The following is a 13,991-nucleotide window of genomic DNA, read 5'->3' on the forward strand; positions in this document are numbered from 1 at the left end:
CCCCCCCCCCCCCGCCCACGCCCGGCCTCACATGTCGGGGGGCTGCAGGGTCCTGACGCTGCCCGCGTACAGCAGACTGTCCTCCTTGGGGATGAGCACGGGCAGCCCGTCCTGCAGGTCCTCCTTGTGGATGGTGCACGAGCGCGCTGAGGGCACAGGGTGTCAGCGCTTGCCCCGCCCCTGCCCGCCGCCGCCGCTACCTCCCGGGCGCCCAGGGCCACTCACCCAGCGCGGTGCTCTGCTCAGCGCTCAGAGGACCGCTGGCCGCGGCCGGCTCCTCCTCCGCTTCCTCCTCCTCTTCCTCCTCAAAGCTGCCGTTGTCGTCAAATGCAAAATCGTCCTCCACAGCAAAGCTCTCCAGCAGCCGACTCACGGCCCGGCCCTTGCCCTGGGGGGCCAGAGGGGTCAACTCCCTCCGGAGGTGGGGGTGGGAGAGGTCTGCACCCTGGCAGGGCCCCCGGGGGGTGGGGACGCTACCTGCTTCCCGACGGCCTTGCTTTTCACCTTGCCCACCTTCCTGCCCTTCCCCAGGATGGCCTTGGCGTTGCGTGGCGACAGGGCGATGGACAGCGCCCCGTTCTTCCGCTGTTGGGGGGTGGGGGACCGAGGTGAGGGTGGCACCAGCCTCCCGGCTCACAGCCAGCCCAGCGTGTGTTGCCGGCTGACCCCGAGTGTGAGCCCGAGTGTGAGCCCAGCGTGTGGTGCACGCCGACCCTGAGTGTGACCCCGAGTGTGAGCCCAGCGTGTAGTGCCGGCTGACCCCGAGTGTGACCCTGAGTGTGACCCCGAGTGTGAGCCCGAGCGTGAGCGCAGCGTGTGGTGCTCGCCGACCCCGAGTGTGAGTGCAGGGGTGTGGTGTGCACTGCCCCGCGGCAGGCCGTAGTGAGCAGGGAGGGAGAGTGGGGTGAGGGCTCCTTGGGCATCTGTGCCCACCCGCCGAGCCCAGCCCTGCTGGGTGCCCAGGAGCCCGCGTCGCCCGCTGGGCCTCACCCGCAGTCCCGGCTGGAGGACGGTGCTCTTGCGTGTGGCTCTTTTGAGACGCTCGCTGGCCAGCTTGCTGCCCTCCTCACGGCAGGTGAAGGCCCGGGCGGGGCTGAAGAGGGTGTCCCTGCTGGGGGTGGCCCCCGGGTCTGCTCGCAGGCTGCCTTTGGCCTTGCCCTTGGCTTTCTTTTTGCCTGGTGCGCCCGGGGGCCTGCGCCCTGGGGCCCGCTCCAGCTTGGTGCCCACCTTGGCCTTCACTGTGCGCCTCTTGACCTTGACCTCGCTCTCTGGGCTGGACAGGCGGCAGGCCCCTGTGGGGGGAAGGCGGCTGTCACAGGGGTCCCCAATGCTGGGACCCTCACCACCAGGCTGACCTCTGGCCCACCCTTGCCTCTGGTTACCTAGCAAGCCCTGCCTCTCCTTCTTCTTCTTGGCCTTCTGGTTGGCCTCCATCTTGACCACGGAAGAGGGTGAGGGCCCCAGCACGGCCACGCTGGCCCCAGTGTGCAGCGCCAGCCCGGGCTCCTTGGGGGGTGCCTCTGTCCCCAAGAACCTCTCGCAGTTCTCACTGTCATAGCCACTGCCTGGGGGACGCAGAGGGTCCAGATGACTGGGGGTTGGAGCAGCACCACGTTGGGGAGGGGCCGGGGTGCCGATCGTCAGTGCGCATGTAGCGATGTTGGGGGGCTGTGAGGGGGGCCCTGTCACGGTCGCCCTTGGGGCTACTTTAGGGGGCAGGCACCCGGGCCAGGCATCCAGGTGACGAGGTTTGCTACAGGATGGGGAGGGGAAGGAGCCCTCTCTGACCTTCCTCTCCCTGCCTCTGTTTTCTTTTCTTACACCCCGGGCAGCAGGGCGCCCACCTTGCAGGCCTGGGGATCCCCCTCCCCAGGGCAGCCCCTTCCCCTTACTGCCCTCCTGCTTCCTGCTTCCTCTTCCCCTCCCTTTGTTCTTTCTCAGGCGAAAACTTGGTGGGGATGGGCAAAGCCTGGTGGGGAGGAAGCATCTATTTTCCCAGGCGCCTGTTTCTGGACGTGCGGGTTTGCTGGGGGCCAGATAACCTTTCAGGTCAGGCCGCCAGACGCTGCAGGAAAGCAGCCCCCAGCGGGCAGAAGGGCTATTTTTAGCCCCCTTTCCAGGATGTGTCCAGGGGCCTCCTCCTTCCGCGTGGCCCCACAGAGAGCCACTGGGCTCAGCCTCGGGACAGGGGCTCCTTCCCCAGCAGCCGCAGTGGGGCCAGCACCCTCCAGGAGCCCTGACCTGGCTCAGCCCATCGCCTTCTCCCCAGACCCCGAGGAACCACGGCTGAGGTCCAGGCTGTGGCGGTCACACCAACGACTTGCCTGCCTCCTGTGCCGTGGCCACCGCTGCCTGGGCCGGGAACTTGGGGGTCTCCCTGCCGCCGCCACTGTCCTCGTGCCGGGCTGCCCCAGGCACCTTGGTGCTCTTGGCTCGGGACAGCTTCTTCCGGATGCGCCCCCCTGGGGCGGCCTCCTTGCGCCTGAAGGGGCCGAGGCCAGCAGGCAGCCCCTTGCTCTTGACCTTTGGCTTCAGCTGGGCCACCTGGTGGGCCATGGCGGATGCCAGCTCGCCCTGTCCACTGCTCTTCTTGCACCGAACCTTGTCCTGTGAACGGGCAGGAAGGAGCTGCCCTCGTCAGGGCCCCCACCCCCAGCCACGGCCCTGCCGCCGTCAGCCTGCCCTCTGCCAATGTCGGCTCACAGTGGCACTTCCTCGGGTCCTGTCCTCTGAAGGGGCCAAGGGGGCTCCTGGCCCTGCGACACGGGGCTTGCCCCTTGGCACCTACCCTTGTGCCTGTCCCCTCCCCCACTCCACAGCACCCCCAGACTGCCCACCTGACTCAGGCTCGGGGGAGGGAGAGCACGGGCCCAGGGGTCTGTTCTGGGAGGGACCGGTGAAGTGACAACACGCCCAGCCCCGCCTCTCACCTGTCCCTCCCAGGACCCTGCAGTGGGAGGCTGGGGCAGGATGTGCCCCGCGCTCGGAGGCAGGGTCCACTGGCGGTGAGAAAGCTTGCCCCGAGGGAGGCCACCACTATGCAAGGGGGTGCAGCCGGCACCGCCCACAGCACGGGCCCCCACTACTGAAGAGCCTTTCTGGAACCCAGAATACCACGCGTTCTTTTTCTCCCTGCTGGAGTATGCTGGGGTGGGGGTGCGTCCCAGCCCCAGCCACACCTGCGGGCTTGGGGGCCTCCCTCTGCCGCGAGCTACCCGGAGCTCACCGGGCCTTGGTTTCCTCATCTGGGCAGGGGGATCCCAGCTGGGGGCTGGCCCGGGGCAGGTGTGTGGCCTGCTGCTGCCTGCCCGACACCCTGAGCCCCCGAGCCCAGGGCGAGGCTGCTGTGGTGCTCACCGCGGAGGCTGGCTGCAGGCCCACATAGATGCCGGTCTCCAGTCGGTTCCGCTTCTTCACGGGCTCGTCGCCACCCCGCAGCTCAGCACACAGCAGGGTCAGGCTGGACCGCACCGTCCTGGGGGCATAGGGGCGCAGGTGGGCACGGGCCAGATGCAAACAGACCTCAGCACCTGGGCCCCGTCCCCCCGAGGGCCTCTGTGGTGGCAGCCAAGGGACCCTGCCCCCCTCGTGTGGGCTCTGCTGCTTTCCTGGACAAGGCTGTGTTCCTGTGCCAGGCTCCTCAGAGAACACACATGGCTGCTGGATGGCCCAGGGGGTCGAGCCTGTGCTGAGCACCCCTACCCTGCGCTCGGCACCTGCTTCCCAGCCAGGGCCTCTGCTCGCTGACCAGGGAGGGGCAGCCCAAAGCTCAGGAGCCAGGGCTATGTGGCCAGCTGGACCACTACGTGACTGAGCTGTGGCCTCAGTCTTCACACCTGGAGAACGGGGACGGTAACTACTGTGGCTCTCCGCAAGGCTGGGGTGGGGCCACTCGGGTCCCAGGCTGGCCCTCAGTGAGTGCAAGGCCAGCTGCCCCAGAGTTAGGAACAGAGAGTGTGCTAGAGAGGCTCCTGAGAGTGGGGTCCCCTCCCTCCAGCTCTGCTGCTGCCAGGAAGAGGACGGGGCACAGTGGCCAGAGAAACTCAGGTCCAGGCTCTGCCTCCCGGCCTCCAGGGACCCCCAACTGCTGGGCTCACACCCCTGTCCTTAATTCCAGGTCTGGAGGGAGGGGAACCCGCACTCCAAGGACCATGTCCCAGATGAGGTCTAGGACGCTGCTGACACCAAGTCTCAGTGTCCCCGTGCCCCACAGTTAGGGGGCCGAGAGCTTGGCTGCTTGTGGGGCTGGGGGCTGGGCCTGTCACCTGCCCTGTCCCCCACTCACACAGGGTTAATGGAAATGAGTCACAGTTAGAGGCTGAGGGTCCTGGCTTTGGGGGGCCAAGAGAGGGGGCCAGGCAGGAAGCTGGCTATGCAGTGATGCCGCCCCCATCCCCCAAACTTCCACTTCCTGCCGGGTTCCCACTGCCGGCAAACACTGCAGGGCAAGGCCTCGCAAGGGGATGGAGCGAGGGTAGAAGTCCAAGATTCAGGCGGGAGCCCCGATCCTTGGGAAGGGAGGTCCTGGACTCCGTGCCCTTCCTTGTCCTGAGGCGGCTACCCACTAGCCAGGGTCCGGCTTCGTGGGTCAGCAGAGAAAGTGGCCGCAGTGGAAGGACCAGGACGAGGCTTCCAGGGCTGGGGGCTCTGTGCCACATGGGCCCGGGGAAGCGTGGGGCGGCCTCACCAGGACTCCCTGACAGGCCACCGGCCAGACCCTGGCCTCAGTGGGCTCCGCCTTGGCCAGCAGCCCCGATGGCCTTGGCTGGTTTACAAAGGGGAACCCTGGGGTCCCCTGCTGGGTGGCACCTGGGCGGGGGGAGGGGCGGCTGGGGGGGAGGCCTCTCCCAGTCACCACCCACAGGAGGGGCGAACTCCCCCTCCCTGTAACCTTTTCTGCATTGGCTAATGTTTTGTGACATAAAGCCCTGAGATTAATTTTTTGCCTCTGTCTTAATTGAAGAAACCATTTAGTGCCGATTTAACTATTATTACCAAATCATCAGGATTGATGCAGTGAGCACACGCGCTCGCCAATAGCGTTTGCAGGAGCTCATTGGATTTATGCAAATGGCTCTGCCGGGAGAGGCAATTTGTAGCCGAGAAGGACAATTACGCCAGCCGGGAGCGTGCCAGTGAGGGCGCCGGGCGGTAATGGATAATCACACGGCGCCGGGAGCGTGGGCCACGCCACAGCGTGACCGGCGGTGTCAGACGGTGCGGATAAAGTGGCTGTTGGGAGGGCCGATTCCACGGCCAGGTGTGCGGACCTGGTGTAGCCATGCCCCCGGCCCGCAGTGGCTTCTGAGGAAAGAGCGAGCCTCGAGCATCTGGGCAGGACGCCTGCAGTGGGCTCTGTCCCCTGGACGCTCGCCGTGACTAGAGCTCTGGGAGGGACGTGCGGGGTCTTCGAGAGAGCGGTGAGGGGGGCGCCGGGGGGCGGGGGCGCAGAGAGGGGCCTCGAGGGCACCCTGGGCCCACGCCAGCCCCAGGCCCGTCGTGGCGGCCACGCACCCAGGACTTACTTGACTTTCTTGCCGTCGCTCCTGGGAAGCTGGCCCCCAGGACGCAGAGGGGGCAGCAGGCTGGAGTACTTGCGCTTCCTCGGCCGGCCGGGCCCTCGCCGTGCGGGGCTGCGTGAGCTCTCCTCTCTCCTGGAGGCCGCAGAGGTGCGGTCAGAGGCCGGCGCCCACCCTGACCCCCCGGCGGGGTCCAGCAGAGGGCACTGGGCTCTCGGAGGGCTGCGCCTGGGGAGCTCGGCCCTCATGCGCGGGCTGGTTTCTCTGCTTGGGCGAACACCTCATCCTTCCTCCCCCTGCGTCCGGGGCCACCCCAGACCCCGGGCCCCGGACCCCAACCTCCAGCCCAGCTTGGCACCCACGGGGGCTTCCTGACCTGGAGGCAGAGGCCGTACCGCCTGCCCCGGCGCCTGAACCACGGGCGCCTTCCCCGGCCCTGGCGGGAGCACCGCCCACCCTGCCGCCGGCCCGGCCGTACTCGTGGTCATGCCTGCGCTGCAGGCGCGCCAGCTCCCGCTGCTTCTCCTTGTAGCGTCGCTGCAGCTCCGCCAGCCGCACGCGCATCTCCACCTCCTGCGTGTCCAGCCGGTCGATGGCGGCCTTCAGTGGGCAAACCTGGTGGGCGGGGTCACAGGAGCCCGTGAGCCCGGCCGGGGCCCCACGGCAGGGGCGGCCAGCATGCGGGCTTCGAGGTCCCTAGGGGTTAGAGTGCCGGGGCAACCAGGGTCCCCCACTCACAGGCTTGGTCTTGGGGATCCAGGTGTCCTTGCGTTGTAGAATCTGCATGCGGGGGGTGAGCGTGGGAGCCCTGCAGGGGTCGGCAGCTGGGGGCTGGGCGCAGGAGGAGGGACTGTCCGGGCCAGCAGCCTCCACCAGGGACCAGGCTGAGGCCAGCGTGGCCAGGCGCCGCAGGTCGAACGCCAGCACGTCCTCTTCCTCTGCAGGGGACACGAGGGTCGGTGTGTTGTGGGTGTCGGGCACATGCTGCCCCTCAGAGAGGCTCTTGATGTCGGCCCGCATCTCAGTGTGGCCCAGACCCTCCAGGCTGCCCAGCTCCCCAAAACATGAGGACCAAGGACCAAGGACCAGGATGAGGTGGCTGGGAACCGCCAGATGGGCACAGGGGCAGGCACCTAGCTCCCTGCCTCAGCTCCGGGGAGATGGGGGGACATCTCTCTTGGCTACGGGGGGCCAGGCCAGTTGGGACGGCACAGACCTCTGGGAAGCCCCCAAACCACTTAGGTGCTAAGGGATGTGGCTTGTTATGCTGCAGGCCAAATGCCCACGTAGGGTCAGAGCTGAGCTGGTGGTGGCAGAGACGGGGGTCAGACACACAGGGACACACTGGGCCCACAAGGAGCCATGGCCAGGGAAGGGCAGCCAGCCAGGGCCAGCCTGGACGGAAGCTGTCAGGTGGCAGCTGTGACTTTCAGATCATACAGCGCTGGCCTCTGAGAGGCCCGGGAGCAGCAGCACCCCAGTGGCAACGAGCACCCCAACACCCTGACTTGGCTCCTAATACCACCCTCCCAGGAAAGGAACCGGGCTCCTCGGGGAGATGGCTGGTTCGGGGGGGGGTGAGCCAGGAACACAGGACGTGTCAGACAGTGACGGGGACATGTCGGTGCCCACATGGGCCAGCTGAGGGCCACCATCAAATTAAACAGTGACGAGTGGCAGATTACAGCCAATCAGAGACAGTAAGACGCCACGAGTCACACCCATGTAAACAGAGGAGTGCACGTAAGGACGCATGAAGGGCGGGGAGAACACCCCGCTTTAAGCATGGCCTGTGAGAGATTCGCTGTGTGCCAGGGGGAAATGCCTGGCCACGGCCACAGCCACAGCCACGGCCGTGGCCACGGAGCCGCAGGGAGGGTGAGCCTCAGCAACGGAACAGAGAAGCAAGGTAGGTGCCGTGAGCGCAAACCTCTGGACGCCAGGTCTGAGCTGCAGCGGGAGGCCCTCAGCGCAGCGGGCTGCCATGTCAGAGACGCCCCGGGCGTGGGAGCTGGAGGGGGCCTGAGGGCGCTCCCCTCCCCCCAGCAGCCAGGGCAGGGTTATTCCGAAGCCCTATTCCAGCTAGAAGTTCTACACGGTGTCCTATCTAGTGGAATCACTGTGGCGGCCAAGAAGCGTCTCTGCCCCGCCAACCCCGACCCCCCTCCTCAGACTAGGCCTGCGGAGACCACAGTCCCACGGGTGAGCCTGGGAGGGGGGGGCGGTGGGCGTGGGGAGACGGGCTAGGGGGCTCTTTGCGGCTTCAAACGACACACTGTGTGGTTCTCTAGTCCGGGGGCTGTGGAGAGATGGTGACAGCCCCACCTGGTGCCTGGAGGGTGTCTCCAGCTCCTGTCCCTGGGAAGGTCTGGGCCGGGCTACCCAGACCAGCTGTGGCTCTGCAGACACACGCGAGGTTGGGGGCTCAGGCTTCCCGCCACAGTCCCGTCAGACAGGCGGGGCCGGCAGGGCAGGGGTGAGGGTCAGCCAGTGGGGGAGGGGCATGGAGGTCAGCAGACTAGCTAAAGTGGGAACTAGGGGCAGGGTGGGATCTCGGCTCAGCCCATCAGCTGGTTTCAGGCTCACTCGGGAAGAAAGGGGCATCCACACTCCGGGAGGGATGGGGCCTGGACTTCCCAAACTCCAGGGTGCCTGGGAGGCTTGGGTGGCTCCTCCAGGAGCGGGATGTTCTGGGTGCCTCAGGGCCGGGCCCTGTGTGCAGGCCTCACCATCCACCGCCAGACAGACACAGGATCTGACTAGCAACCCCCTTTTCTGCCCCTAGGCTCGGCCTGGGGCTCAAGTCCCTGCATCTGGTATGGAGGTCTGGGGGCCAGGCCAAGGGTCCTGCTGCTGAGGCCTGCTGGGTGGGGCTGGAGGGGTTCTGAACACCCCACTAGTGAGGTGCCCATGAGCCAATGGCTTGGGGTTTGAGCCCCTGCCCCACCACAGCCCAGCTGCCAACCTGGTCCTCACCCCCACTGCCCAGGGGCCCCCTGGGGTCTTTCACCGAACGCCATGCCTGGCCTAGCGGGAGTTCATGGGGTCCCTTCTGGGGAGGAGGGGGCGGGAGGCTCTGCTGTCCCTTGGGCCCTGCTTCCTGGGACAGACTTGCCCACTTTCGCCCTCTGTGAATCTTCCTGCTCATCTGAGAACACGGCTGATCTCCTAATTCATTTCAAGCAAGGTGGTCCTGAGCTTATAGGGAACATTTCTGGATCCAAGAGAGTGTGCAGACCAGCCAATTAACTGGGACAGAGGGGTGGCTGGGGCCTGGGAGCAGCAGAAGGGGAGGGTGGGGACCTGGGGGTTCCAGGAAATGCGGGTGGGGGTCTGGGGGCTCCAGGAGGGGAGGGTGGGGGCTGGGGGCTCTAGGAGGGGAGGGTGGGGGTTGGGGGCTCCAGGAGGGGAGGGCAGAGTGGAGACCTGGCCATGGCATCTTGCTTGGTCCACACACCCTGGTGACTGGGGCGCCTGGCCTGGGCCGCAGCTGCAGCGCCCACACTGGGACACACGTGGTCTACACGTGAGCGTTCATTCAATGAATGGGCACCGGTCCAACAGGCACTCACATGCACAGACTGGGCGGCCACACGCAGCGCCCGGCATCCGCTCGGCAGGCTCTGAACCAGCCACACTCACAGGGTGGCTCCGGGCAGCACCGGCCCTACCCGGGGGCCCCCGCCTCACCCTACAGCCCCCAGCCCTAAGCGAGGCCCTCCTCGGGGTCCAGCTGGGCGCCCACGTGCAGGGGCTCCCCAGCACACTGCCCTCAGCACAGTGCCGGGCCCGTCTAGGCGGATAGGAGAGTGACACGGAGGCCTCCGGGGAATAACTCCACGAGGACATTACCTCGGAACAGCGTAAAAGGCGCCGGTGATGGGCGGCAGCGAGCTTTACGCATCAGGGAACCAAGCGAGTGAGCCGAGAGACTTTGTTGGGCGCTTTCTATAAATATCACGAGCACAGCGCCTGGCTGGGGTGCTCCCTCTGGGGTTACTGTTTGGGCTTGGAGGGGGGTTTCCAGCCTGCCTGGGGTCCCCATGGGTTCCGGGCCAGCGCTCACCGTGGGGTGGCTCTAGGTCCATGCCTGCGCCCGGGGCTTTTCCAGGTGCGGGGAGCCCAGGAGCATCTCAACCGGCAGGTCAGCCCTGGGGCAGGAAGCACCAGCCCCCCAGCCCCCAGCCTGGTGAAACTGCGGGGGACATGTGGGTCCGAGGCCTGGGGACTGTCTCAGCCTCAAGCTACCTCCCCTGGGCCTGGGTGGGAGGAGGTCAGGGCTGCATGCCGACAGAGGGGAGCACAACCCTTCCTGCTTTCCCAGGTAGCCGCCTCACCCCCCGTCGGCCTGCGCACCCTTGTAGGACACCTGCTTGTAGGACGCCTGCTTGTAGGACACCTGCGACGCCCCTGCAGGGCGCTGTGAGCATCACGACAACGGGAGGTGCTGCCCTAGAGGCCACTCCTCTGAAGCCAAGCGCCCTGCCCCCAGCCACCAGGGCCGGGGGTGGAAGGGCAGCTGTGGGGGCCGCACTGTGGGACTACGGCGCCGAAGCCCACGGTCTGGCCAGCTGACCCTGGGCCCCAGAGGGCTCCCGGAGGGTGGGGCAGTACTCACCTGGCAAAGCTGGCCCCCTCCTCTGCTGCTGGATCTCCAGGTCGGCCAGCTCACTGAGCAGGGCAATGCCGTGAGTCCCTGAGCTACAGGGCAAAGGGCCTGTGCGTGGGGGTCCCGGGGCAGCGGCCAGCTGCGGGTCCGGCGGGCCGATGCCTGGCAGGTCCCCCAGGTCGATGGTGGCTGCCACCAGGGCGTCCAGGCCCAGGAGTGCTCCGGGCAGGCGGCTGTTCTTGAAAGTTGGCCCCTGGCCCTCTTCCTCCTCCGGCTTGTCCTCCTGAGCCTCAGCCCCCTCCTCCGACTCTGCTTCCTCCGGGGCCTGCTGCTTGCCTGGCCCGGCCTCATTGAGGACGCCCAGACTCCTCTGCTGCTGCGGGGCCTGGGGGCCGGCCCCTGATGAGGGCCCTGGCCCCACCTCCCCACACCCGTCCACCGAGGCCCCCTCCTCTGCAGCCCCTCCCTGAGTAGAATGAGCCTGGCCAATGGCCTTGGGGCCTCCTCCCTCGAGGAGGGCCCCACATCGCAGTTCTCGAAGCCCCTCCAGTGGGCTGGGGTCTGCTGCCTTCCCCAGGGGTCCCCGCTCGGCAGGGTAGGGGGTGGCGGCAAGGTCCTGGGTGGCCTCCCTGGCCCCTGAGGGCAACCCCGGCTCCTGTGGGCTCTGGGGGCTTCGGGGGGGCAGCTCCCCGGGCGGGAACGTCCTCGCTGGCTCAGGCTGGACCCTGGGGGCTGCAGTTTGCATAGTTTTGGGGTCCGAGAGGTCAGGAGAGTGCACGCTGCGGGACAGGGAGAAGCCCGAGCTGGCCATAGGACAGGCGTATCCAGGAGGCAGGTCTGCGAAAGAGCAGGTTTTGTCAGGAGGGGGCAGCTGTGGGTACGGGTGAACCTCTTCTAGATGGGGGAGGGTGGCCTCAGATCCCAGACTCACACCTGGGAGGGAGGGTCCCCGGCCCTCTGCCTTTGCCTTCGGAGCAGGTGAGACAGGAACGGGGAGCACGTTACACGACGGGGGGCCGAGACCCAAACTCCGGGCTGGGCCCAGCTCCTGCCACCGTCCCCGGCAGGCCAGGCACTTTGTCATTGGTGGCCGCCACTGCTGGGCAGTGAGCCCAACCCTCGTCCTGTCCTGTCTGCCAGGAAGTGGGGAGGAGATGGCGGGGGCCCTGAGTGCTTCCCCCATGGAAGGATTGTGGACGGGAAAGGAGAGAAAGAACAGAGGACAAGCAACAGTGCCCTGGGCCCTGCCTGGGTAGGTGAGGGCACCCCTGCAGGTGCCCAACGAGGCGGCCCGCTCACTTCAGCTCTGCACACCCAGAAGTGGGAAAAGGCCTCAGAGTGGAAGGGGGCGGGCCAAGGTCAGCCCAGTGCGGCCCACTCTCACCTGGTTCCAACGTGCTAAGGTCGGCGCCAGACCGCCGGGCCTCCCCACTCTTGTCCTCGGAGCTGGGCAGCTTGGAGCCTGGCCCGGGGCTGCCCGAGGGGCAGACGGATAAAGTGCACGGGGCGCTGGGGCGTGGTGGCGTTGTGGGGCAGCCGGTGGGGGGCTTCGGGGTAGGCGAGTGGCAGCAAGGTGACAGCTTGGCAGGGCCTACGGTGGCCAGTGAAGGGGTGCCCTTGGCTGTGGGGGTTAAGGCAACTGGCTTGTGGGTGGACTTCAGGGTCTTCTCCTGGGCGGGCTCCTCCAGCTCCGGGTGATGGTCCTCGGGCTTCCGCTGTCAGGGTGAGGGAGAGGCTCAGGGCATCGTCCCGCGGGCGGGGATTCCAGGGCCAGGCCCGGCTGGAGCATGAGGGTCGGGAGGAGCAGTGCGCTGGGTGCCACGGGGGTGGGGTGGGGGTGGGGGCTGGGGCAGGTACCTGGATGGGGGCTGCCCGCTGCTGCTGCTGCTTCTGCTGCAGGGCGTAGAGCTCTTGCTGCCGCAAGAGCTGCGACCGGGGGTACACGGGGAGCTGGCCTGGGTGCTGCACGTGGGAGGCGGGGCCCCGGCCCCCATACATGGGGGGCCACAGGGAGGCCTGGTCCATGACGTCAGCTGCGGGGAGGGCCAGAGGAGCCATCAGACCCAGCGAAACGGGACGCGGGCTGCGCCCCAGACACTTGAGTGACCCGTCTACCTCTCCCCTGCTTCCTGGGCAGCGGCCGGGGGCCTGCCTCGCTGCCCCACCCACCGCGGGCTGCTCCCTTCCTCAGACCCACTTCCCACACCCCACGTACCACAGCCTCTTACCAAGCGCGTGGGGGGCGGTGTGGGGTGTGGGCTCTGAGGGCAGAATGACTAGCTGTGCGGGGCTGTCCTGGGAGAGGGGGAAGACGGAGGGCATGGAGCCGGGCACGGAGGTGGTGAAGCCTGGGGGCAAGTTCTGGTGCAGGGCGGGGTGCCCAAGGCCTGGGGACACAAGCACAGCAGTAAGGCAGCGTGGAGCGGGGAGCCCAGGCCGGCCAGGCCCCGTGCTCTTGGGCTGGTCAGCTCCAGGCCAGCCCTGCCCATCAAGCCCGGCCAGGACACGTGCCCTGCCCCATGCCCGCCGGCTGCCCCCCGACTGCCCTCGGAGCACTGACCGTAGGAATGTCCCCCCATCCACAGGGAGGGGCTGCGGGTGCGGGGCAGCCAGGGGGGGTGGGCAGGGTGCGGGTGGGAGGCCGGGTCCCCGCCCAGCTGGCCGCTCTGCAGGGAGGAGCCGCTGGCGATCATGAGATGAGGGGCCAGGTCTCCAGGGCAGCCGCCTGCCGGGTGGACCCGGGAGAACTCTAGGCGGTCCTTGTTGTCCCTGTGGGTGACAGGGGTGAGGGTGGCTAAGGACAACCGCCAGCCACCCACCCAGCTCTTCCACCCCATCCTGTCGACATCAGCCTTGGAGGGTCACGGGGACACCCCAGGATCAGGTGGGCCTCGGTACTGGGGGCCCCCGTCCCAGCTGTGGCCCTGACAGCGGAGGGAAGTCCCCAGAGCTCCCCCCGACACGACACGGGCAGAAGCCCCAGCAAAGCCCGGGGGCGGGGGGAGTGCGCTACCCAGCCGGCGTCAGGCCACTATACCCAGGGCTGTGGCCTGGCTCCCGCCCCGGTGGCCAAAGCCCCCGCTCTTACTGCAGCCGCAGCTCCCGGCCGGCCAGCCCCAGGCGGTCCTCAGACAGGCGCACCCTTTCCTCCTCGGCCTCCAGGTCCAGTGTGTGCACAGAGCGGGGCGCACCGCCTGCTGCACGGGGAGGAGATGGTAGAAGGGTGGAGGGTCGGGGTGGCAGGGGAGCCAGCGGCTGAAGCAAGCAGGGACCCCGCTTCGAGCCATGGGGGCCAACGAACCGAGGGAGGGTCTCCTGCCTTGGCCTCAGGGGTTCTGCTGAAGGCAGGTGTGGGGAACTGGCGGCTTCGAGGGATGGGGCAGGCTGGTCAGCCCTTGGAGGGACGGGACTGCTGACGTGGGGAGGGGACGGCAGGAGCGCCCAGGGCCCATCCCTGGGAAGCTTCAGACGGGCCCATGAGGGCAGGTCAGCCACACTCCCCGCCTCCCTCCCTGCCAAGGGGCCTACCTTTGAAGGCTGGGGCTGCCCGTCCGTGCCGCCCGGCATTGGCGCTGTAGGCCGTCTCCGGCCGGCTCACCGTGTCCTTCTGCCGGGACAGGGCCACGGCGATGCCCACGGGCGGCTGCCTCACTTCCGCGTCACTATGCGGGGTGTCGTGCTCCCGGCTTCGGGCACAGTCGGGCCTCTCTGCCTCGCTGGGGGCCTGGGCTGGGCCCTTGGAGGCTGGGAACTTCATATCCTGCTGGGCACAGCTGGCCTTGAGGCCGCCCAGACCCACGAAGGGCGCCTTCTGGCTGACGACCAGGGCTTGGTTGCTGTACTTGAGTAAGTTCTTCATGGCT

General features: G+C 67.6%; 1 protein-coding gene across 2 annotated transcripts in view; it reads right to left on the bottom strand.

The window, feature by feature from the left end:
• LOC103665990 (BAH and coiled-coil domain-containing protein 1) overlaps nt 1–13,991 on the bottom strand; it is a 62,758-nt gene that overhangs the window by 5,440 nt on the left and 43,327 nt on the right. Inside the window, exons 9-20 of one of the 2 annotated variants that reach the window (XM_040640031.1) lie at nt 11,513–11,843; nt 10,138–10,965; nt 6,258–6,457; nt 5,998–6,134; nt 5,526–5,654; nt 3,358–3,475; nt 2,321–2,607; nt 1,383–1,561; nt 991–1,292; nt 478–585; nt 226–388; nt 32–146 (exon numbers count right to left, since the gene is read on the bottom strand). In XM_040640031.1, the coding sequence (XP_040495965.1) occupies nt 32–146; nt 226–388; nt 478–585; nt 991–1,292; nt 1,383–1,561; nt 2,321–2,607; nt 3,358–3,475; nt 5,526–5,654; nt 5,998–6,134; nt 6,258–6,457; nt 10,138–10,965; nt 11,513–11,843 (2,897 nt within the window). Of the gene's footprint in view, nt 1–31; nt 147–225; nt 389–477; nt 586–990; nt 1,293–1,382; nt 1,562–2,320; nt 2,608–3,357; nt 3,476–5,525; nt 5,655–5,997; nt 6,135–6,257; nt 6,458–10,137; nt 11,086–11,512; nt 11,844–13,991 lie in introns of both variants that reach the window. The other variant, XM_040640030.1, reaches the window with a different exon arrangement.

Source organism: Ursus maritimus, unplaced genomic scaffold (assembly GCF_017311325.1).
Source record: "Ursus maritimus isolate PB19 unplaced genomic scaffold, ASM1731132v1 scaffold_24, whole genome shotgun sequence".
Classification (NCBI taxonomy): Eukaryota; Metazoa; Chordata; class Mammalia; order Carnivora; family Ursidae; genus Ursus; species Ursus maritimus.